General features: G+C 42.6%; 1 protein-coding gene across 1 annotated transcript in view; it reads left to right on the top strand.

The window, feature by feature from the left end:
- The window catches only part of LOC133422930 (kinesin-1 heavy chain-like), a 45209-nt gene that overhangs the window by 21100 nt on the left and 685 nt on the right, over positions 1-23424 (top strand). Inside the window, exons 14-25 of the mRNA XM_061712979.1 lie at positions 832-1038; positions 1130-1273; positions 6645-6833; positions 6965-7082; positions 9334-9389; positions 9479-9588; positions 11796-11897; positions 11978-12038; positions 14222-14293; positions 19559-19660; positions 20941-21154; positions 22155-22257. Of these exons, the coding sequence (XP_061568963.1) occupies positions 832-1038; positions 1130-1273; positions 6645-6833; positions 6965-7082; positions 9334-9389; positions 9479-9588; positions 11796-11897; positions 11978-12038; positions 14222-14293; positions 19559-19660; positions 20941-21154; positions 22155-22257 (1478 nt within the window). The remainder of the gene's footprint in view (positions 1-831; positions 1039-1129; positions 1274-6644; positions 6834-6964; positions 7083-9333; positions 9390-9478; positions 9589-11795; positions 11898-11977; positions 12039-14221; positions 14294-19558; positions 19661-20940; positions 21155-22154; positions 22258-23424) is intronic.

Consider the following 23424-nt stretch of genomic DNA (forward strand, 5'->3'; position numbering starts at 1 on the left):
ATAATAAGAATAATTGTTGTTGTAATAATAATATTTATATACTAAAAAATGTAATGATTGGTCTTTGGTTTCCTTCTGTTTTCACTCTTCTACAGATTGTTTTTGTTTCCTCTAAGCATTGATTATTTACTTTCTCTGTTAGTTGTTTTTCTGAGATCCGTCTTCTGTTTGTTTTTTTACTTGATTTTTCTGTCATATTTACATTTGTCTTCCTTCTTGTTTTGCATGTGTATTTACTTTGCTGTTTTTTTGTTGTTGTTGTAGATTGTTTGTCCTTGTTGTATTAGTATCAACTATGAAGTAAACAAAGTTAAAAAGAGACGGCACAATAAGCTTAGGCTTCAGCTACACCTTTTGGTCGGTTTATTCCTTACTTCTTTTTTTATTATTTCTTTCCTACAAAAGGAAATGAAATGTAATGTATTTATCAATGGAAACTGATTGACCAAAAAATAAACTACTACTACTACTAATCTCACGATAGGGTACATGATATTGAGGTCACGATAACGATACGGTTGAGGTCGTCACGTGATCCCGCTGCACCAATAGGATGTTACTAGTAAACACAATATATTCATATTAATAACCCAATATCGTGATACAGGTTGTCACCTCCACGACACGTATCGTGGCATTTTTGTATCGCAAAATTTCGTGGCACGATAAATTGTTACACCCCTAATCCCCTGTTAAAACAGTCCCAGTCTGACACCCTGGGACGGAGCAGACCTTAGTTGTACCGTAGCGTGGGAGTATATCTGCTTGTTTTGTCATGTGTGAAGCGTTTCCCATCCCTCTGAAACGGACCACTCTTGTGTTCTCCCTCAGCTCTTGGGCTCTTCCCGCCGTGACCACGACACCCTGCAGACCGAGCTGAACCGACTGCTGTCGGAGAACGAAGCCTCCAAGGAGGAGGTGAAGGAGGTGCTGCAGGCGCTGGAGGAGCTGGCCGTCAACTACGACCAGAAGAGTCAGGAGGTGGAGGACAAAGCCAAGGAGTTCGAGGCTCTCAGTGAGGAGCTGAACCAGAAATCTGTAAGGGAGGTGTCCGGAGTCTGCTCAGTGTGATGGGATTTCATTTATATCCTTCTGTGATGCTGTGCCTCCGTCTGGTTTGCTTCACCAGAGCTCCTTGACCTCCATCGACTCGGAGCTTCAGAAGCTGAAGGAGATGACCAACCACCAGAGGAAGAGGGTCACGGAGATGATGTCGTCCCTGCTCAAAGACCTGGCTGAGATCGGCATCGCCGTGGGAAGCAATGACATCAAGGTTACAAGTTTTGGCTGGTTGTTGAAACTGTTACTGCACGTAAATTTAGACCGTACTCCTTAAATCCATTTCGTTAATACGTGTTAAAGGCTGAATTATGCTTCTGCGGCAAAATGGCGCCGTGCCTACGGCGTGTGGTTTGGATCGACGCAGAAGACACGCCGTCACCTGCGGCGTCTCTGACGTGCACCTCCCGAAAATTGTAACTACGCGTCGAGGAGACGCAGACCACACGCAGACCGAGAGGGCTGTGATTGGTTCGTTTGAAAGCGAAGCATTTCCGGTTTCCGGTTTGAATCAGTAGTGAACTTTCAGGGCTCTTTTCTTCGTTTATATGTGATTTTTTTTGTTTTTGTTTTTTGCACAATAGTTGTCCTTATTTCTTTGATTTACTGTGACCGGAAAAAGTCGGATAAACCATTCAGAAAAAGATCGCTAACTAGTGGCCGCGTGGGGTACTGCACCGCGACCAAATGGAGAGACGGAGAAGTCAGAAGGGTTCAGCACGGCGTCACGGCTGCGGCGTGTGCTCTGCGTTGGTGTGACGCAGAAGCATATTTCAGCCTTTAGAGGACCATACTCTTAGTGGAGGGTTTTCAGTTTTTACCTGCAAAATACTCCTTGAGGTACACAGTCATCGCTGTCTCTAAATCCTCCACACGTTGTGTGCAGAGGACAGATTGGGGCCTCAGACCAGTCCAGTAGACCTGTCTTGTCCCTCCTCAGGTAAAAGCGCGGGCTGATCCAAACTGAACAGTCTCCCACGGTTTATTATTTCTCACGCAGGGAAACAAGATCAACTTTTCTTTTCTTTTAAAATCATTTGCCAGGCTCCCTTGGCTGTGATGTAGCCACGTCTCCTAAATTGTCTTTGGGGCTCTTATTATTATTATCTCAGCTATAATTTATCTTTCATTGATTGGAATGAATCTGTGTTGGAAACTTCTGATTTATAAAAAGGTTTCTTAACAATTACTGATTTCATCTATGGATAGAACTGGTGCCAGAAAGGCCTCTCTATTGGCGCTTTTCCACTAGTACCTACTCAGCCCGACTCGACTCTCCTCAGTTTGGTTCTTTCCCACTAGGGGTCTAACGTGCTGAGTAGATACTTTTCTGTATCTACTCTGCCAAGGTTCTACGCGGCTGAGTCGGCTGTATCTGACATCATCACACTACAGACCACCGATTGGTCAGGCGGTTGGCCAATCAGATGTCTAAGGCCCAATCCCAATTCTCCTTCACTCGCCCTTCTTTTCTCCACTCGCACTTCTTTTCTTCCCTAAGCCCTAAAAAAGAAGGGGGAGATTTTAGGGCACTTGAGATCTAGGGCACTTGGCCCAGGTGCCTGTCCCAATTCTCCCCCTACCCCTCGTTTCCCTCCCTACCCTGATCAGGAAGCTGAGAGCCAAAAGCTGTTTTAATTTCAGCTGTAGCGCTGTTAATATGGCTTATTATTAAGTTTTAATATTTTTTCAGGTATAATGGTAACCTTAAGATCCCCAACCGGGGCTCAGTTTATCCAAATAACGCCTGTTAAGAAATTTGACCCGATGTTTTCGGAGATGAGAAGAGCCGCCGGCCCCGGGGAGCAGCCTCAGCTCACAGCCCGAGAAGAGACGTGTCCGCCCGGTCAGGCTGCTCCGTCAGCCCCGGGAGAGACACTCTCTCCCGGGACGCAGCTCTGTTGAGAATCACGCCGGCTGAAATAAATCATTTAGGAATATGTTGGTTTAATAGATGAAATCTAACAGTTGTAGCTACGCCTGTTAAGAAATTTGCTCCGAAATTTAGAGATTTCTGTCTGCCGGGTCCGGAGCTTGGGTCCGCGTTAAATCGACGCAGAGCCTACGGCGTAGGTTGCGTAACCTCCGCCGTAGGATCTGCGTTGGTGTAACGCGGAACCATAAATCCCTTTATTCTGGCGTGATCTTCCGCAACTTTATCTGAAAGTGTGTAAATTACCCAGATAACAGCTGGATTACTTTGTGGTTTCTGAAGACTATTATATCAGAAACATCCAAAACAAATCTGACGAGTCACAGGATTATTTCTCTCTATTTCTCTGAGACCAGTCTGCCTGTTTGCCTTCGGTCGGCGAGTCAAATCGACGCAGAGCCTCTTTTTTTCATACCCCCTCGCTCGCCAAGTCAGCATCTGAAATCCCTCGATTTGAAGGGGCTATTCTCAGCCCCTAGCCCTCGTTATGCCCCCTCCCCCTAGGTGAAAAGAGGAATTGGGACACCACTACCTTCACGGGAACGCGCAAAAGTTAGGGTTAGGGAAGAAAAGGAGGGCGAGGGGGAGTATTGGGACGCACCCCAAGTCAGGATGTGACATCATTTCAAGATCATTTCACTCGCGGCTTCTTGTTCATTTTTTTCGAAGAATAATGGCATTGTTTTAAATTTACATCAAATAAATGCCACAGAACAAGCAGCAGATATATCGACTCATCCATGTTCTCCGTCTTTGGTGCCTTTACTACTTCGTTTGTGTCGCACAATCGGGTTCGTCACAGCAGCTTCACTCCAACCCTCCTACCTCTGATCTGGATATTGAAAAGAAACGAGGTCATGGCGAGTCGAGTCGAGATGAGTAGGTTCTAGTGGAAAAGTGCCATAAGTCTGGGCGGCCGGCCGTAGCCCTGTGATGATGCTGGCGCAGACCTAAAGTCTTGCTGATGCGGTAAAGTCTCAGATGGACATCTATAGAGCGTAGCGGTTCAATAACATATAAACGCTTGGGTTTGCTGTTCCTATAACCTCAAGGTCAAGTACTTGCCTTTATTTATTTTGTTAAAAAACCCACGCATCACTGCAGCAGGATGTCATTTCTCGTTGTCTTGTTGAAAGATTTCAAAGAAAGGTTGAAAGTCCGTGTTGCCCTGAAGCAGTGGTCTTCATTCGTGGTCCTGGGAGCTGCTGTCCTGTATGTTTGAGATGTTGCCCTGAAGGCAGCACGAGTTGCTCCAAAGTCTCGGTGTGTCTGGATTAATAAGGTGGTAGAAATGAATCCTGGCCAATCACAGATACGACCCCGGCCACCTCGACGCGTGGATTTCAGTCGGGGCGGTGCCTGACTTGGAAAACACGGAGGGAGGAAACAGTACGGACCAGCAGGGAGCACAAGGTTTAACGAGACACAGGTGCAGACAATCAGGGCCGATGGGAAACAGGAAAGTCAAAACAAGAACTCAAACACAAAGACACAGGCTTCAAAATAAAACAGGAACTATCAAACCATAACAGTATTTGTGATCGTAGATCTGTTCTGTCCTGCTTAACAGAGGTGGGGTTTATGTCAGCTAATGATGAACCATCACTGCAGCATCTCTCTTTTTTTTCATCTGAATTGGAGTCGTAGTGCTTCTTTTTAGATGAAGAACAAAAACATCACCCCAGAAAAAAGAATCAAGAAAAAAAACAAAGAACTATATACACCAGCTGAACCATAAATATTATCCTAATACACACAAATTAAACTACACTTATTGAAACCTGTAATAACCATGTCTTGAATCCTCTCACCTCAATAAGACAGCAAAGACCAACAGCACATCTCTCACCTGTGCTTAACTGGTCCAGTGTCCAGATATACAGTACGTGCATCTGCTGTGTTGCTGCGCTGGTGTTGTGTTTCACTGGTTGTAGTTTTGTAACTGGAGAGTTTCTGAAGGAGTGTGAAACATATCCTTTCTATTTTAGAAATCTGTTCCTCTCTAAAGGTGATCATTCAAGTGTCTCTTGACACACGGTAATGCTGTTTTGTAATGGGCTTGTTTCTCTGAACATCCAAAGTTCTGAGTAATAATTTAGCCTTGAGTCTTCATCCCAAACCCCCAGAGCGATTTAAGAGTCTCGTCTCTCGTTCGCTTCGTTGCTCTTTACAAGCGCTGCATTACTCAGAGGTCACAGGTACGCTAAAGCTAATAAGAGCTGCCATGTAGCGCTGGTGGGGGGGTGGAAAAATAAAAATGATGATTTAGCCCAAAGGTATTATCAATAAATAGGTCAGAAAACAGGAATTTCATCTCCAGTCCTTCAGATGTCATCAAGTCATTACTCACACTAGTCGTCCATACAACCACAGGACAGTTATACAACCTATATCCACGAAAGCTGCTTCAAGTTTACTTCATGTTTCTCCTGTGCTCAGAGCTGTCTTCGGTGGACCGTCACACGCTGCTGCCTTCACGCCATGTCTTTCCAGGGCTTTTCTTAGTGTCTCTTTCCAACAAGACAATGCAAAACCACATTCTGCACAGGCAGAGGACAAACACTGCAGGTGTACGGGGCATCAATGTAAATGTACAGTATGTTTCAAACAGGTTAGCAAGCCATCAAGCAGTAGACCTCAGTACAAACCAGCAGGTTTCATTCCCCTGAAGAGCTAAAACACCACAACTAGCAACGAGGGATGCCCAAATACAATTTTTTTCACACCGAGTACGAGTATTTTAATTTGTGTACTTGCCGAAACACCGAGTACCGATACGATACTTCTACCACAAAAATAACTAGGCTAAAAATGCAAAGAAAAATGCAATGAATTGGAAGATTTATTTATTTATTATTTGCAACAGATAAATTCAATAAAAATAAATAAAAGGAGTAGAATAACTATTTTAAACAAAAAATAATCTTTCTGTGTAAATAAAAAGTCTCCACACTGGCACTGTCTTCACATAGAAAATATCAAATGTATAACATATCAATGAAACATCATATCGCGGCTCGAGTGCGTCGAGAAGACAGCGCTATATATCCAGCGCTAGATAACGGGTTTGAGCCTCCGTTATTTTAACTTGTCTCTTTCCATTGTTTGTCTCTTTTGCAGAACCTGAGCTAATGTTGCTGTTGTGTTCTTGCAGTAGCATTAGAAAACTCCGTATACTCAGCTTTATGATGCGTCTTGAGATGTTTTATCAAGTTGCTGGTATTAAACCACGTATTCTCCTTCCCTCCTCTTGACACCTTAGCAGCAGTAGCTTCAGTCTGTCTTGCTTCTGTCGTCGTCTCTTATTTTGAAATATGTCCACACTGCTGACGTCCCGCTGCATTAATTGTTGCTATCTTGCCTGAAACGGCGCTGCCAGTCTCACTCATGTATCACTCTCTTCTCACTCATGTATCACTCTCTTCTCACTCATGTATCACTCTCTTCTCATCACCACGCTGACTGCAGCTCAACATCTCCCCCTAGAGTCACTAATCAGTAACTACAACAACAATGAAGTGGTATCAGTGCGTGGTATCAGAGAATTTTTGCGAGTATATGAGAGCAGTATCGGCCAATACCAATATCAGTATCGGTATCGGGGGCATCCCTAACCACAAGCATGCGCTAACGTGTCCCCCCGCCCCCACAGCAGCAGGACAGCAGTGGGGTGATGGATGAGGAGTTCACCGTGGCCCGCCTCTACCTCAGTAAGATGAAGTCGGAGGTGAAGACCATGGTGAAGCGCAGCAAACATCTGGAGAGCTCTCAGGCCGAGAGCTCCCTCAAGCTGGACCAGTCTGAGCGGGAGCTGACCGCCTGCCAGCTCCGCGTCTCCCAGGTAACTGCTGCCGTGGTAACCGTGACAGTTCAAACATCCCCGTCACAGGTGGGTTGTAGGGTTCCTGTTCCGGGTTCAAATAAGCTGCCATGTAGTGTGTTTGTCTCTGTGTCTCCCCACCTGTCGTCCAGCATGAGGCTAAGATCAAGTCGCTGACGGAGAGCCTCCAGAACGTGGAGCAGAAGAAAAGACATTTGGAGGAGAATGTGGACTCTCTCCACGAGGAAATCGTACGGATCAAAGCCCAAGGTGAGCGTGGGTCAACGTGGACAGAAGAGCACAGTGACTCTGTCCAGCTGTAAATGAAGCTCAGAACTTTGCGGCTTTGTATTAAGAACCTGAAGGAATCGACCCTCTTGACTTGGGGGAAGGGCTTGTGAGAATTGGTCCATCTAAAATTAGCAAGACAGTAAATCTAGCGAAGCCAAAGTTTATGCAGGTCATTTTATCTAAATTGATAAGGACGCATTAATAAAAACATAAAAGGTCGATGTCGGTGATAAGCTCCTCTCTCTTCAGCGAGGCTCCAGGTCTGAACTCCTGGAGGGTTTAATCCAGCCCATAATACTACCTTTACTGCCTTCTCAGAGTCTGAGGGGGGTATGTTCATGGGAAATATGGTCTCATCTCAGACCCAAATCAAGGCGAGGCAAGGCAAGGCGAGGCGAGGCGAGGCGAGGCAAGTGAAGTGAAGTGAAGTGAAGTGAAGTGGAGTGGAGTGAAGTGAAGTGAAGTGAAGTGAAGTGAAGTGAAGTGAAGTGAAGTGAAGTGGAGTGGAGTGAAGTGAAGTGAAGTGAAGTGAAGTGAAGTGAAGTGAAGTGAAGTGAAGTGAAGTGAAGTGGAGTGGAGTGAAGTGAAGTGAAGTGAAGTGAAGTGGAGTGGAGTGAAGTGGAGTGAAGTGGAGTGGAGTGGAGTGAAGTGGAGTGAAGTGGAGTGGAGGCAACCTGAGGCCAGGCGAGGCAAAGCAAGACAAGACAAGCCAAGGTGAGGCAAGGCAATTCGAGGCGAAGCAAGTCAAGGCAAGGCAAGTCAAGGCCAAGCAAGCCGAGGCCAGGTGAGGCAAGGTAAGCCAAGACAATACAAGGCAAGTCAAGGCAAGGCAAGTCAAGGATAGGTGAGGCAAAGTAAGGCAAGGCAAGGCAAGACAAGACAAGGCAAGGCAAGTCAAGGCCAGGCAAGCCAAGCCAAGGCCAGGCCAGGCGAGGCAAGGCAACCTGAGGCTAGGCAAAGCAAGACAAGGCAAGCCAAGGTGAGGCAAGGCAAGGCAAGGCAAGGCAATTCGAGGCAAGGCAAGTCAAGGCAAGTCAAGGCAAGGCAAGTCGAGACCAAGCAAGCCGAGGCCAGGTGAGGCAAGGCAAGCCAAGACAAGACAAGGCAAGTCAAGGCAAGCCAAGCCAAGCCAAGGCCAAGCAAGCTGAGGCAAGGCAAGTCAGGCCAGGCGAAGTAGGGCAAGGCAAGGCAGGTGTAATTGTATAGCACAACTCAAGCAACAAGATGCTTCAGAGACATTAAAACATCACCAAGATGAGGGGTTTCCTGGAGTGTGATCCAGGGGGGACTTGAATAAACACATGCAGTTGAATTACCTGTGCACCATCACCCACGTTAATGTTGCAAGAAAACAACCCGAGGGCCGTGTTTTGCTGCTTCAACGACTCACTGGAGCAAAACGTTCTTTAAATATTAACTCACCAGTCACTTTAAGTAGACATCTGCTCAACGGCTGGCTGAGGCAGATCTCTGGTGCATGACTTGGCAGCAGCTGGATTTGAGCTTGACCCGGTCGTTGGCGCCACGCAGGCTGAGATATCTGCTGAGTTCTGTGAGGGATCTTTCTCCTTTTTCTTTCTTTTTGCAATACCTTGTTGGATCTATGCCACATCCAGGATCCAACCTGCTACTCATAAAGCCCTCAGCAAACGGATATTATAGGACTGCAGACTTTAGCTTAGGTTAAAGTATAATGCAGCAACATTTACCAGACATATACACAAATCTGTGCAAGCTTATAAGCAGTAAATGAAGGTTTTATTTTGTTAGAAACTACTCTAATTTGTAAAACGTAATCAGACATTTAAAAATAAGTAACTGCAACAAGGGTCTAGATAAAATTAGATTACATTATATTATATTAGATTAGATTAGATTTGTCCTTTATTTCTCCCTCAGTGGGGAAATTCGCTTTACAACACACACATGCAGCGAAAGTAAAAAATATATAATTACAAAATATAAACAGTTTATACATTGGAATGAAAATAAAAGTAGTACAGTACGAGAAAGAAAGAAAAACAGTGCAAAAAAAAGCAGGTAGGATGTGTATGAGGTATAGGGAGATATTGCTGACCCTGGAGGTGTTTCATCTTGTTGTACCATTTGATGCACAGATCTACTCAAATTATAACTTCACGAGGGAAAAGACGATGTTTTCTGCTGGTTGTTCAGTGTCGAGCTGAAAAGAGAGGCACTGTTGAAGTTAAATGATCCTGTCTCCCACCAGAGAAAGTTAACACCATGGAGAAGGAGAACGAGATCCAGTCTGCTAATGAAGTCAAGGTACGCTAATCCACTAATCCTGCAGGTATTAGGTCTGGTGTCCCGCCCTCGGGCTGCACGTGACCCTGTCTCTGTGTGACTGAGTGCAGGATGCTGTGGAGAAGCAGATCCAGTCCCACAGGGAGGCCCACCAGAGGCAGATCAGCAGCCTGAGGGACGATCTGGACAGCAAGGACAAGCTGGTCACCGAGCTCCAGGAGTAAGACGCTGATAGTGATGTGTTGTTTTTTTTAGATTTTATTTATTTGCACATTTTTGAAAGAAGAAAAAGAAAAAAATACAATGGAATGCAATTAGAATAAATAGAGGGTCTGCATTGACGTCACTTCCCCACTGGACCAGCCCCCTTACTAACACTGAGTGGCAAAAACAGCTGCAACTATTGGAGAAGACGGGATAACAGCTGATTATGGGCTTAAATTAAAGGCAGTTGGACTTGACAGTGACCCGTACAGTTACCCCAAGAACCAGTGGTCCATGGACATTAATATTTGGTACAGTTACCCCAAGAACCAGTGGTCCATGGACATTAATATTTGGCCACGAATCCAGTTTCCTGATATTTATATGTACTTAATTTCTACGCCGGGGAAATACACGAAGCAAAGCTTGAAGGCTTACAAAAGTCTTGACACTTGGTCCGACTTCAAGGCGGGATTTGTTGTAGAAATTAAAGTGATGAGGACACCGAACTTTATGATTTGACCGTTTAACGTTAGCTACCCAAAAATCCAACATTACCTGATACTAAATGGGAACCACAAATCCACGTTTCAGTGTCTGGAATCCAGTTGTTTCTGTGAATTGCAGCGATCCATTTGTCTCTCTTAAGCTTATTTTTCGGCGGTCTGTAAAACGATAACTCCGATTTCTTGCTAAATCTATGAGTACAGACGATCACACAACAGCTCTTTCCCATTTTAGATGTTTTCCAGTTGCTCAAACTGAAAGTTTACGCTGACACTCAGTCTTTCTGCCACTCAGTCTTTCTGCCACTCGGTCTTTCTGACACTCAGTGGGCGAAACCCGCCGTGAAGTCGCATCTGTGACGTCATGCGCATTCCCTCTATAAAAAAAGTAATAAAAAAACAACAATATAAAAGAAAATGTGCTGGAGAGGTCAGAAACCTGAAAGGGTTTATCGAGTGGCCTCCCCTCTATGATACACTTCAGACAGTAAAACAAAAAGTTCTTTAGAAAAAAAAACACAAGATAATTAAATAATAGTTAAAATAGACATCATAAAAAATATGATAAAAGGAGCAGAATGTAGCATAAACCAAAACAAAGAGCATCTGGATATATAGTATATACAGTGTACAGTGTACTTGTATGTACATGTAGAGACAGACACACCAGCTACAGCAGACGTTGATGGTACTGGCTCAGCAGCTGTTTACATCTCAGCTATGAGTTTGTTTTTTAATCTTTTTTTGAAAACAAGGAGGGACAGAGTGCTACGTACCAGGTTGGAGATCTTATTCCACAGGGCGACCAGTACTGGAGTTGAGGAGGGATGAGGGGGGATGAGGGGGGATGAGGGGGGACGGCACCCCCCCCTGAAATAAAAACGGTCCAAATCATCCCCCCTGTAAAACTGACATCCCTCCTTTCCATCCCTTATGTTATTTCATCAATGAATGTGGTTTTACTGCTATTTCAACATTTAGAGTCATCACCAGAAAAATAACACCAGAAAAATGTGACAATTTTCATCTGTTTCAGGTAAATTTTCACTTGAAATAAGTAGGAAAATCTGCCAGTGGGACAAGATTTATCTTCTTATTACAAGCAAAAAAATCTTGTTTCACTGGCAGATTTTTCTACTTATTTTAAGTGAAAATCTACTTGAAACAGGTGAAAATTGTTGTTTTTTCCAGTGATGGGTCTTGTTTTAAGTGTAATGAGATTTTTTTTACTAAAATGAGACATTTTAACTAGAAATAAGACAAATATTCTTGTTAAGATTTTGAGTTTTTGCAGTGATCTATTTTCCTTATCCTGTGAAGGACAGAGACATATTGATAAGTTCAGAAAAGTGTTTTTTATTGTTGTGTTTTGATGTATTTGATGTAAGCCCAGTGGATATTTCAAGCTTACAGAAGGCTGCATTTAACTGCTGCTATGTCATTCCTGCAGTATTTCTGCAGGTGTTTTGGTCACTGCTATTATTTGTAATATATTATATTATTTGTAATCAGCACAAATTATCCGTCCCCATATGATCAAATCCACCATCCCCCCTGATTTTTTTTTACAACTCGAGTACTGAGGGCGACCCCTCAGTATTTAATATTATATTTCCCTCTAATGGTGCGACATCGGGGTGGATGGAGATAAGATGCTAATTTAGTTGGATAACTGTGAATATTGGACTTTATACATATGATAATGACCTGTGTGCAGCTCCAACCAGCAGATCATGCTGGAGCAGGACCGGCTGAGACTGGAGCACGAGAAGCTGAAGACTGCTGACCAGGAGAAGAGCCGGCAGCTGCAGGAGCTCACGTGAGGCCTCACATTTACTCCGCTAGAAGGGTTGTTGTATACGCAGCGCTGACGTTACGGACACCTCTCTCTCACTGCAGGGTGCTGCAGGACAGGAGGGAGCAGGCCAGGCAGGACCTGAAGGGGCTGGAGGAGACTGTGGTCAGTTGCATGCATGAGCATTTAAAGTGCTGTTATGGTGGAGGTACGAAGGGCCACGCATTCCCAAATACAGGAAACAATTTTATTGACACAAAGCCTTGGACTACAGGTTAGGACCAAAACAAGCACTTCAAGAACAATGAGAGCTTTGGTGGCTGGTGATGAGACACAGGTGTCTCAGTCAGGAGAGAGAAGAATAAAGGAAGTCTGGACTAGAACACCAGGGCTGTTTCCAAAACTGCATAGTGCATTCTGCACTTCTACGGTAGAATTCAGCATCAGGGCTGGGGATCGATTAAAATGTCAAGAATCGATTCGATTCCGATTCTTAAGATTCAGAATCGATTATCAAGATTTGATCCGATTCGATTCCAATATCGATTTGGGTTAGTGTTATTAAAAGTGTTTTTTGAGCTGTTGCATACGGTGGCCGAGACCCGCCATTGCTGAAAATAAAAGTAACGCTGCAAACAGAAACAAACGCTGCTGCAAATAAAAGAAACGCTTAGCCAATAAAATAAACGCTGCAAACAAAAAGAAACGCTGCTGCAAATAAAAGAAACGCTTAAAATATAAAGAAACCCCGCTGCAAATAAAATAAAAAAACGACGCAAATAAAAAAGCCACAATGGAAGTGAATTACCGGGGACTATTTTTGCCGATGCACCGGTGTTGCACATTAAAAATTACACGTAGCGACGTTGAACTCTAACGTTTTCACTTATTTTCTCGTTTGTTGTTTTTCTTATTCCTCGCTCTTCTTATTTCTTCCTTTTCACTTACGTCCTCTTCGTCTTCTTCTTCTCCTCTCACGTAAAAAACACAGCATTTCTTTATTTGCAGCGGCGTTTGTTTTTATTTGCAGCGTTTATGTTATTTGCAAAGCGTTTATTTTATTTGTAGCGTTTCTTTAATTTTCAGCCACCGTAGTTGCATGAACGATACGACTGTGTAGTTATGCAACATATTAATACTAGTATTATAGTGAGATTCAACAGCAGGTATTGGCAGCTAATGATGCTGTAAGGACCAATCAGCTCCCAGAATGCTGATAGAACTGCTTTAGGAAACATCGTGTGGGTCAGAATTACCAAACAGATCCAGGGAGGAAACAGAGATGGATGAAATCGGTTTTATTTTTTAACACATTCCGTTTTAACTTTTTCCATTTTTGTACTATTTCGGTTTTTAATTTTTGAGAATTTTTGAGTTTTAAGAATTTTATACAAATGTAACCCCAAGACAGTATATAAAGTAATGAAATATAGACAATTTATGCAATTATAACTTAAAACTTTAATGTTTTCATACCTTTAAACATATTTAAAGTCAAAAACATGGCACAAGTTATTCTTGTGTCCAACAAAACATTCCTTTTTTGGGCATAAACAAAAAAATACCAAAAGTTGTAATGTAATGATGAAAAAAAATCGATCTTTAGACATACGAATCGATTTTTAGGAATTAATATGAGAATCGATTTAGAATTGGAAAATGGATTTTTTTCAACACAGGCCTAGTCACTAGTAGTGTGGTATTGTTGTCTGACCCTGGAGGTGTTTCATCTCGGCTTTCAGAGATTTCCAGCTCCACCATCTAACAGAGGTAAACTCTCTTGAATCCCCGGACCAGCGACTAGCCATCATCCCTCTGTTCAGCTCTAGCCTGGTTTCTGAGGCATTCATTCAATAAAGACACAGTATTGACACGTTGACTGGAGTCAGACTCTGCCCCACCCTCCTCTTCTGCTCAAAGTGAACAGGTTTATGATTTTAATGACGTACTCACTCACAACAATCTAATTTATGCTCTCAAGGAAAGATGTCAGTTTGTCCTCAGCGACGTGGTCGTTAAAAAAAGAAACATTGCAGAACAGATTATCCTCATGGAAGTTCATTAAATATGCAGGAGGGCTGGGATCCTCCAGGGGTGTGGTTGCAGCCCCCACCTCTTCACATAACAAAGCTTTCTACCGCAGGAAACTGAACCGACAACTGTTTTAGACTAAAAGGCACTTTATTGAAGCACTTCATTCTGGCATCATGAGTTTAACAAACCAAGCTCCTGACTAAATAAACTTACACCAACATACAGCGTTAACTAGAGATGGAGGGAGATGTATGTGACGGTGGAGGTCAGCTGGACATTTAGATGCTTGAGAGCTTTATTTTCCTCTTCTTCAGGCCCGGGAGCTGCAGACGCTGCACAACCTGAGGAGACTGTTTGCCCAAGATTTATCCACCAGAGTCAAAAAGGTAAAAGTCCTCCGTTTTCTCAAAGTGATGGAGATCGTTTCCCCTTTTGCAGATCAATGTCTGTGCGCTAGAATTCTGACTGTTCCCTGGGCGTATTATCGTTGTGTGATGGGGTGTTTTTACAAAAGTGTCTTTTTGTAAAATAAAACTAAATAAAAATGGAAATTAATGATGCAAAAATACCTGAAACAACAAGAAAAGAGAAATTAACCTGCAAAAGAATTGCAGGTTAATACAACTTTGTTTTCATGTTTGTTTTTTTATGTTCGGCACCATTTTTCTGAGAGGAAAACGACTCAGGGGAAAGGATAAAATAGTTTTGTTTGGTGTGGCGTTGTTAAGAGGATTCTTGCATCCTTCAAGTCAATACCTCAAAAACTAAATTGAACTAAAAACTAACTCATTTTTTTTTAAACTAAAACCACTGATGTACGACGAGTATTAGGGCCAAACTAAGACAAAAAAAAAATGGAAATTACGAGAATAAAGTCATAATATAATGAGAATAAAGTCGTAAAATTACGAGAATAAAGTCGTAATGTTGTGAGAATAAAGTCGTAATAGAATAAAGTCGTAATATTACGAGAATAAAGTCGTAAAATTACGAGAATAAAGTCGTAACATTACGAGAATAAAGTCGTAATGTTGCGAGAATAAAGTCGTAATATTATGAGAATAAAGTCGTAATATTATGAGAATAAAGTCGTAATATTATGAGAATAAAGTCGTAATATTACAAGAATAAAGTCGTAAAATTCCGAGAATAAAGTCGTAAAATTCCGAGAATAAAGTCGTAAAATTCCGAGAATAAAGTTGTGACATTACGAGAATAAAGTCGTAATGAATAAAGTGGTAATTTATGAGAATAAAGTCATAATATTATGAAAATAAAGTGGTAATTTATGAGAACTCTAACAGGAAGAGCAGTCTTCTCCCTGTGTTAAAATGAAGAATATTGAGCATCTTGTGAAGTTATATTTATATATTTATAATATATTACAACTTTATTCCTCGTAATATTACGACTTTATTCTCAAAATATTACGACTTTATTCTCGTAATATTATGACTATTACTTACTATTAAAAGTAACTCTGGTCGAGTGGGTGGTCATGTGACAGGGGTTAAAGGTTTTGTAACGTGGATAGAGATTTTTAAATTCTTAAAATGTTAGTGGAAACAGATTATTTTTGTTATAAAATTAAATTTTACCATGGTTTACCATAGTTTACCGTAGTTTGCCGTATCTACGGTAAACTACGGTACTAAACTACAGTAAACCACTGTAAAACTACGGTAAACAACGGTAAACTACAGTAGCCATCTCTAAGCTGCTCGTCTTCATTTTTCTTGAAGCCCCTCTGAGTGAAAACACTTCTGTCTGAAAGCATCTAGATTGTGTCAGAATACAAATCAGCCTCCAGAAAAGGTCGCATGTACAGGTTGTACAGATGTGGGACTGAGGCTGCTCTGTGAGCTGCAGGAGTGCATGGACTCTAGTCTAGCCCATCCGCACAATCTACCTGGAAAGACATAAACATCTCCATATTTTTACTCGTGCGCTGGCTTCGCTCCATTTCATTTTCAGTGACATGAAATTTTAATGAATCCAGGGAACACAGCAGACAGTGTCTGCGATAAGTAGGCCATCTGATTCTTCAAAGGCAGTAGCAGCAGTAAATGAGGGACCCGAGGCCCCCACTCATCTGCAGCCCTCGGCCCGGGGCTCAGCGCTAAACAAAGACTAGGCTTCCCTGAAACATACACAACATGTCAGGTTACGTCTTACATGCTGCATCGTGTTAGACGTTATCACCTCGTTTGGTCACTAATGGGATGTTTTGGACAAGCGTTCCTCGGTTTTTACATTCTTAGACAAAATCCGTCCAAAAACCTGGACAACAAATGAGATGCAATTAGATGAGGAACCAAGGCAAGTTTATTTGTATAGCACAATTCAACACAAGGTAATTCAAAGTGATTTACATCAACATTAAAAGCGGCAAGACACAATTAAACAGTAAATAACAAATAAAATTAAATAAAATGATAAGAAAAGAGGTAAAAACTGCTGCCATCTGGGAAACGATACAGACTCATGAAAACAAGGACAAACAGACTCAAACAAGCTTTTATCCAACAGCAATAACCACTCAACAAAAACAGGAGATAATGTGCAATAACAAAAAATGATTGTATGTTGATGAAAGTTCTTGTAATGTCCGTATGTTGGTGTATGTGTGGAGGGGTGAATGTGTCTAGATATATATTTATTTCATTTTAGTTATTTATTTTTTAGTTATTTTATTTTTATATTATGCGCTGACTGGAGAGCACTTTTAATTTCGTACCTGGACACTCTAAATCTGTGTCCATTTGTAAGCCAGGGTGGAATGATTATGTTAAAGAGCTACATGCCGAGGCCCGTAGGGCTTTTAAATCATGGATGGAGTCAGGTAGACAAAAGCATGGAGAAATATTTGAATATAAGAAATATACTAATGCTAATTTTAAATGTGCTCTCCGTTATATTAAAAAGCATGAGAATATGTTGAGGTCTGACTCATTGGCTAAAAAAATGAAAAGCAAGAATGTGTCTATCTATCTATCCAAAATATTAAAAAGCACCAGTTGTTAAAAAGTAAGGGCAGTAGAGTACAGCAGGTACATCTCATTCTTACAATGGCAAGAATTACGTTTCTATACGGTCAAAACGTACAAAGACCGGGTCAAATACAGTATTACAAAAGTAATCTGTAACAATTGGTACGGTGAATTAAACCTATTTGACAATGCTATGCCACAATGCCTGTTTCCACAATGGCCGGGTTTCCCAGATCAGTTAAGTAGTTCTTAACAGCGAAAGACTTCTTTCAAACCTTCTTAAGGAGCCTGTGAAAGAAAATCGCGTTTCCCAGAATTGCTCTTAGCTTAAGTATGTCTTTCATTAAGAAGGAAATGAAAGATGCTGCTGACCCAGTCTTTACAACCATCTTAGTGAACAAAGACTCACAGATCCAGCTGCGTCAGGCAAATCAATATCACACCAAGTAATGAGATATTAAAACAATGCACCCCGCACAAATTTTTATACTTTAGATTTATATTGTTTAGCATTCATTGGTGACAGCAAAGGGGAAAAAAAATAAAAATAAGGAATAACAAGTGTGTTCCTGTATATGCTTTATGCATTACGCACAAATAAAACGATCATCATGAATATCATTTATTTGATAATTTGGCTGCTATACAGCATGTTCTCGCTGCAAATCAACCGCATCACCGTGCGCGAAGCAGAACTGTTTTTATCAACGCATTCGTGCCTCAGCACTTCAGTCCCCTGGACGTGCTGTCGGACCGGGCTGTCCAGGCAGCCGTGACACCGATCCTCCTGCGCCGTGCCCGAGCGCGAGCACCTACATGTGTGATGACAGGGAATCAGTGCATTGAGGAGCAGCGCTGCGTGTCTCCACCAGTGTGGTGTAGTTACCATTACAGGTTACTTCATTAAAAAGTAACTCAGTAACTCAGCTACTTAGACCAAAAAGTAATGTGTTACTATAAAAAAGTAACTTTTTAGTTACTTTAAATAAAAACATTATTTTAAATGCTCCCATTTCATGCCCCTAGCCTTCATTTCAGCAGGTAGCCTACTGTATGGATTTGTATTGTGCATCGTGTTCTGCATTCTAAACAGTCTCCCCGCTTCTTCACTTCCTGTATCAATAACGTTGGTTGCTTAGCAACAAGCTGAGAACGGCCAACGAGCTTCAGCAGCAGCTGAAGAACCGGAGCCTTTGATGAATCGTTCATTACAGTCTCAGATATAATCAATGGTGTCGGTTTATATTAAAGAATCTTTTTGCCCAGAAGAAAAAAGAGCGAAGACAACGACCCATAGCTATTTTCTTCTCTTGAAAAAACACACCTGCACTAGGATAAAAAGACACTACAGCGCGAGTCGGGATGCAGCAGCATCAGAAGAGCAGTGGAATACGTGCGAGGCGGGGCCGATCTCTGCAATTTGAAGCCGTCTATAATTGTAAAAAGAATTTCACTTATCACGGGTTCTTTTTGGAACATAACCCCTGCGAAAAACCAGGGATTGCTGTAATTCCACGTTGCGAAACTCGCCTTCTCTTGGCTCTTGACCGCTCATGTTTTTGAACGCACACACACTACGTTTCCTCTGGTCTCCGCGTGTGGGGAAAAAAAGCTTCACTGTAGCCAGAAATAACGGAGTAACGCACCGTTTGGTAACGGTAACTGTGTGACTGAATTTAAAAAGTAATGCGTTAGAGCACAGGTGTCAAACTGAATCCCAGAAGGGCCGGTGTCCTGCATGTTTTAGATGTTTCCCTGCTTTAACACACCTGATTCTAATTAATCATCGTCACCAGCTTGTCATCAAAGTCTGGATAGTTCTGTTAATGACACAGTCACTTGTATCATGGTGCAATGAAGCAGGGAAACATCTAAAACCTGCAGGGACACCGGCCCTCGAGGACTGGAGTCCGACACCCCTGCGTTAGAGTATTAGTTACCGCAGAACTAACGGCGTTACTGTAACCCGTTACTAAATAACGTTAGTCCCAACACTGGTCTCCCCGCTGTGTCTCCACACATCCGCAAATACAACGTTGATGAATGCAATAGTGAAAACGGTCAAGCAGCTAAATGAACTTCAGAATATTTTTTTGAGGTGAAGGATTCTGTTTTACTAGTCAGGAGGATACAATGTGGTCCTATATGCTGAATAATCGTTAAGTTAATTTCTTTTTTCGTCCATCTTTCACATTTAATAAAAACAATACATTCCCTCATTATTCTCTTATCAAGACTACTTCTTATTTAGTTGCAGTCTTGTTTTCATCATGAAAAAGGGTCATTGAATTATATTTATCATCTTAATTTTTCATTGTAACGCACAGGCAGCAGGGAATTAGTGCGTTAGGTAGCAGTGCTGCGTGTGAAAATGCGCTGATAGTGATCGGTGATCGATTTGCCTGACATCGATTGATTTGGTTTCAGAACCGGACAGCTGCTCCAAAGAGCGTCTGAAAGAGCGAAACTAAAGAACGGTGTTAAGAAGTCATCTGGGAAACACCCGTATCTTAGGATTCTCTCTTAGTTCAAACCTTCTTTGAACCTCTCTTAAATCCTTAAGAGAGGTCGGATCTGGGAAACCCGGCCAATATCTGTACCGAAACCAAGACTGAATGCATATCAGGCCACATGACCCATGTCCTCTCTGTTGTGGGACAGAAGTCTCAGGACCTGGACGACTCTGAAGGCAGCGCTGCTCAGAAACAGAAGATCAGCTTCCTGGAGAGCAACCTGGAGCGGCTCACCAAGGTCCACAAACAGGTAACGCTGCGCTGACCATAACTTTCCCTCTGTGCACTCGTAAAAAGGAACATTACACAGAGGAAAAATGTTAAGAAAAGATGTGCAGGAGAGGTCATAAAAAACCCGAAAGGCTTATAAGCGACTCCCCCCTCCTAAAAACAATAATTCACAAAACCATATACCACAATACAATACATAATACATAGGCCTATACAGTGTAAATTATAACTCAGTTATACAATACTTCAGAATACAATCAAATAGCTTAGAAATACATTTGAATAATGGTGAATGAAAAACACAGATATATTAAAAATATATCAACTTTTTTTCAGCTTTCTTTTGAATGCAGATAATGTTGAGCATGTTTTACTTAGATGTTTTAAACTGTTCCACAGCAAAACACCTTGATACGTAAATGAAAATGTAGCAACTGCGGTTCTGCAGAAGGGGATATGCAAATGATTCCTTCTTCTTGTGGAGGATGAATGATAATAAGAATTAAACTCCAAATAATTATGAAAATGTCTGGGTAAAGTTATACATTAGGATTTCTGTTTGATAATTATTCACATTGTAGATTGTTAGTATTTATAATTTTTTAAACAGAGGTGTGGATGGTGGTAAACGTGCAGAGTTATGCCCTGTTTACATGTAGCAAAAATGGTGGTGTTTTCATGCGTTTTGGCCGTCCGTTTACACCAAAATGAAGCTCAAAGTCTCCAAAAACCATAATTTCTGAAAACTCTGGCCAAAGTGGAGATTTGGAAAAACTCCGTCTTCACGTTTGCTTGTAAACAGAGAGAAACGGACATTTAGGATTCAGAACGTCACATTATGTGATGTGACAGAAACGTCACCAGCGTCATGTGTGCAACCTGTGTTTACAATTTGTTTGGCCACTGTAGTTACTCGTGTCATTTGTTGATGTTTTTTCCAGGATTCTGATTGGCTAGCATGACTTTATCTTCTCGTTACACTGCCCCCTGTAGGTTTGGCTGCTCATAGCACCTTAACAGTTATTTATGCGGGTTTGTGTAAATGATGGTATTTTTCAAAACGTAGAGGGAAATATCCGTTTTTGTAAATGTGGCCATAGTAACAATTCTTAAAAAAGATTTTCGGAGTCTGAAAATAGGTTGTAAAAAAGAAGGATAAGTGCTAGCCCAAATTAAATTACAATAAGAGATATGGGAATAAACTAAGCTGTTGTACAAAGTTAATAAAGTGCTTACTTTTAAAAAGTGGCACGGTGCTCTCCGTGTCTCCCACCTGTGTCTCTCCGTTCCCCTCTGCAGCTGGTGAGGGACAACGCCGACCTGCGCTGCGAGATCCCCAAGCTGGAGAAGCGTCTGCGGGCCACGGCGGAGCGGGTCAAGGCCCTGGAGGCCGCCCTGAAGGAGGCCAAGGAGAACGCTGCCCGCGACCGCCAGCGCTACCAGCAGGACGTGGAGCGCATCAAGGACGCCGCCAAGCCCAAGAACATGGGCAGGAGAGGCTCTGCTCAGATAGGTACGAAACCACACTCACCTGCCTGGAAACTGAGAGGAGTAGCACCTTATAAACCAGGACCGCTGTTGTTTTTTATGAAGAAAATCAAATCCTTCACATTAAAAAAAAAAATATATATATATATATATATTTTAGAGGAAGAAGATTTTTTTTCATTATGCACTTCGAGAAAAAAGTCGAAATGTCAAGAAAAAAGTCGAAATGTTGGAAAAAAGTCGAAATTTCGACTTGATTCTTGAAATTGTATTTCAATCAGTTAACAATACATCTGCTGATGCACAATCTTGGACACATCATCAGTGTTGTATCCTGGACTCACTGGGTGTTTCGGGTCTTGCAACAGACACCCTCATCCAGGCGACCCGGCCGAGGTGATCAAGTCTCGGCCTGTGTCCAAGTGGCATGCTACCCCCACTACAACCACTGCTCCCCCCTCCTCAACCAGAGCCATCTGGAGGCTTTTTCTGCTGCCTCCACGTTATTACCTATGGCCCTTCTACGGTTGGCACCCGTTATGCCTAGTGCGCTGTAGGCTTTGCTCAGGGAGTGGCTGACTGCCCACCTCCACTGGCATTAACTTGGTCTTCCACCCGTTTCTCCGACAGTCCTCCACCAAAAAAAAATCTAATCCAGAAGGTGTCTTCAAATGTATTATCAGAGCAGTAATGTGAGACCTACTGGCTGTTGTCTTAGTCTAGCGTGACTAGTGGCGCAGAGGGGAACTGATTGTCTAGATGTCAATTAAACAGATAATTAACATCCCCAGTGCCGACTAATAAATGCTCTCTGAGTTTGAATCCTAACAAAAATGATAACAAGTGTTTTTCCTGGCAAACAGTTGTGCCGTTATAACAGTGTAAATGTTTTACCAGCCTGGCTGTGTTGTTACCGCTCAGCTGCTGCTTCTTGTGTCAGTTTAACCCATCGTTTATCTTCCAGCTGAACTGGTGTAGCGGTTTACTGTGTGGTGACCTCTGTTTGACCCCTGTCTCTGCCCCAGCCAAGCCCATCCGGCCGGGCCAGCTGCCCGGAGCCTCCCCCCTGATCCACCGCTCCATCCTGCTGCAGAACAACCAGGCCGGGGGCCGAGGAGGCAACGACAGGTACCCAACAGAGCTTTATGGAGCTTTTCCACTAGCACCTACTCGGCTCTACTCAACTCAACTCGGCCTGGTTTCTTTTCCATAACAATTCAGCACCTGGATCAGAAGTAGGAGGTTGGAGTGAAGCTGCTGTGACGTATTTGATTGTGTGATCTAAAGGAAGAAGACAACAACACTAAAGATGTAGAACCTGGAGGAGATGATAGATGTGCTGCTGGATCTGTGGCTTGTGTTTGATATCAAGTTAAAAAATGAGAGAGAGAGAAGCTTCAAGTGGCAACGCTGCAGTTTGTGTCGGCGCTGCTGAAAAGTCAGCTGGAGCCGTGAGCAGCTATGAAGAGACAGATCTCCTGGTAGATCTGGTCGTTCCTTATCACCGTCTAGATCCCTTTTTAATTCTCTCCTCAGCACCAGGTTTATGAACATCTGCACCTCAGAGTTGGATCATGAAACAGACTTTTGCTGCCATTACCTGTTGAATAAAATGAACAAGGATCCGTCAGAGTCTCTTTCTCTGATTTCCTCCTCCTGACTCAGACGTCTGACTCCAACCCCCCGACCAATCGGTGGCCTGTAGTGTGATGATGTCAGATACAGCCGACTCAGCAGCTTAGAACTTCGGCAGAATAGATACAGAAAAGTATCTACTCAGCACGCTAGTGGAAAAGAACCAAACTGAGTAGAGGAGAGTCGAGTCTGAGGCTGAGTAGGTACTGGTGGAAAAGCGCCATTAGTGTCCGCAACCGTTGCAGCTTCATTAGAACCCAAACGATTTTTGCTTTGTTTTGTTTTTTAAAGTTTTTTGCTTTACTTTTTTACTTTTACTGATATGAGCAGTGAGTTTTCCAGAGTTAGGAAAATGACCAAATCTATCCATCACATGACTATCAAGCTCTGGTATCCCTCAGAAACTGTGAATCCCAGATCTGCTGCAGACCTTGATTCAGATTGTAAAAGGCTGCGTTGATGCTGCTCCGATTATAATATAACTATTACTGGAAGATAAGAGAAACACTTTAACAGGGGTTTGATCAACGTGGACAGCAGGTCTGACTGTTCTGTGGTCGCCGTTATTCACCTGAGGCCAGCACTGATGACGCTGCATCCGCCTACATGTGCCTCTGGCACATTAATCGTTTGCAAAATTAGCAAACGATTCCCCTTTCG

This window comes from Cololabis saira, chromosome 22 (assembly GCF_033807715.1).
Source record: "Cololabis saira isolate AMF1-May2022 chromosome 22, fColSai1.1, whole genome shotgun sequence".
Taxonomy (NCBI): domain Eukaryota; kingdom Metazoa; phylum Chordata; class Actinopteri; order Beloniformes; family Belonidae; genus Cololabis; species Cololabis saira.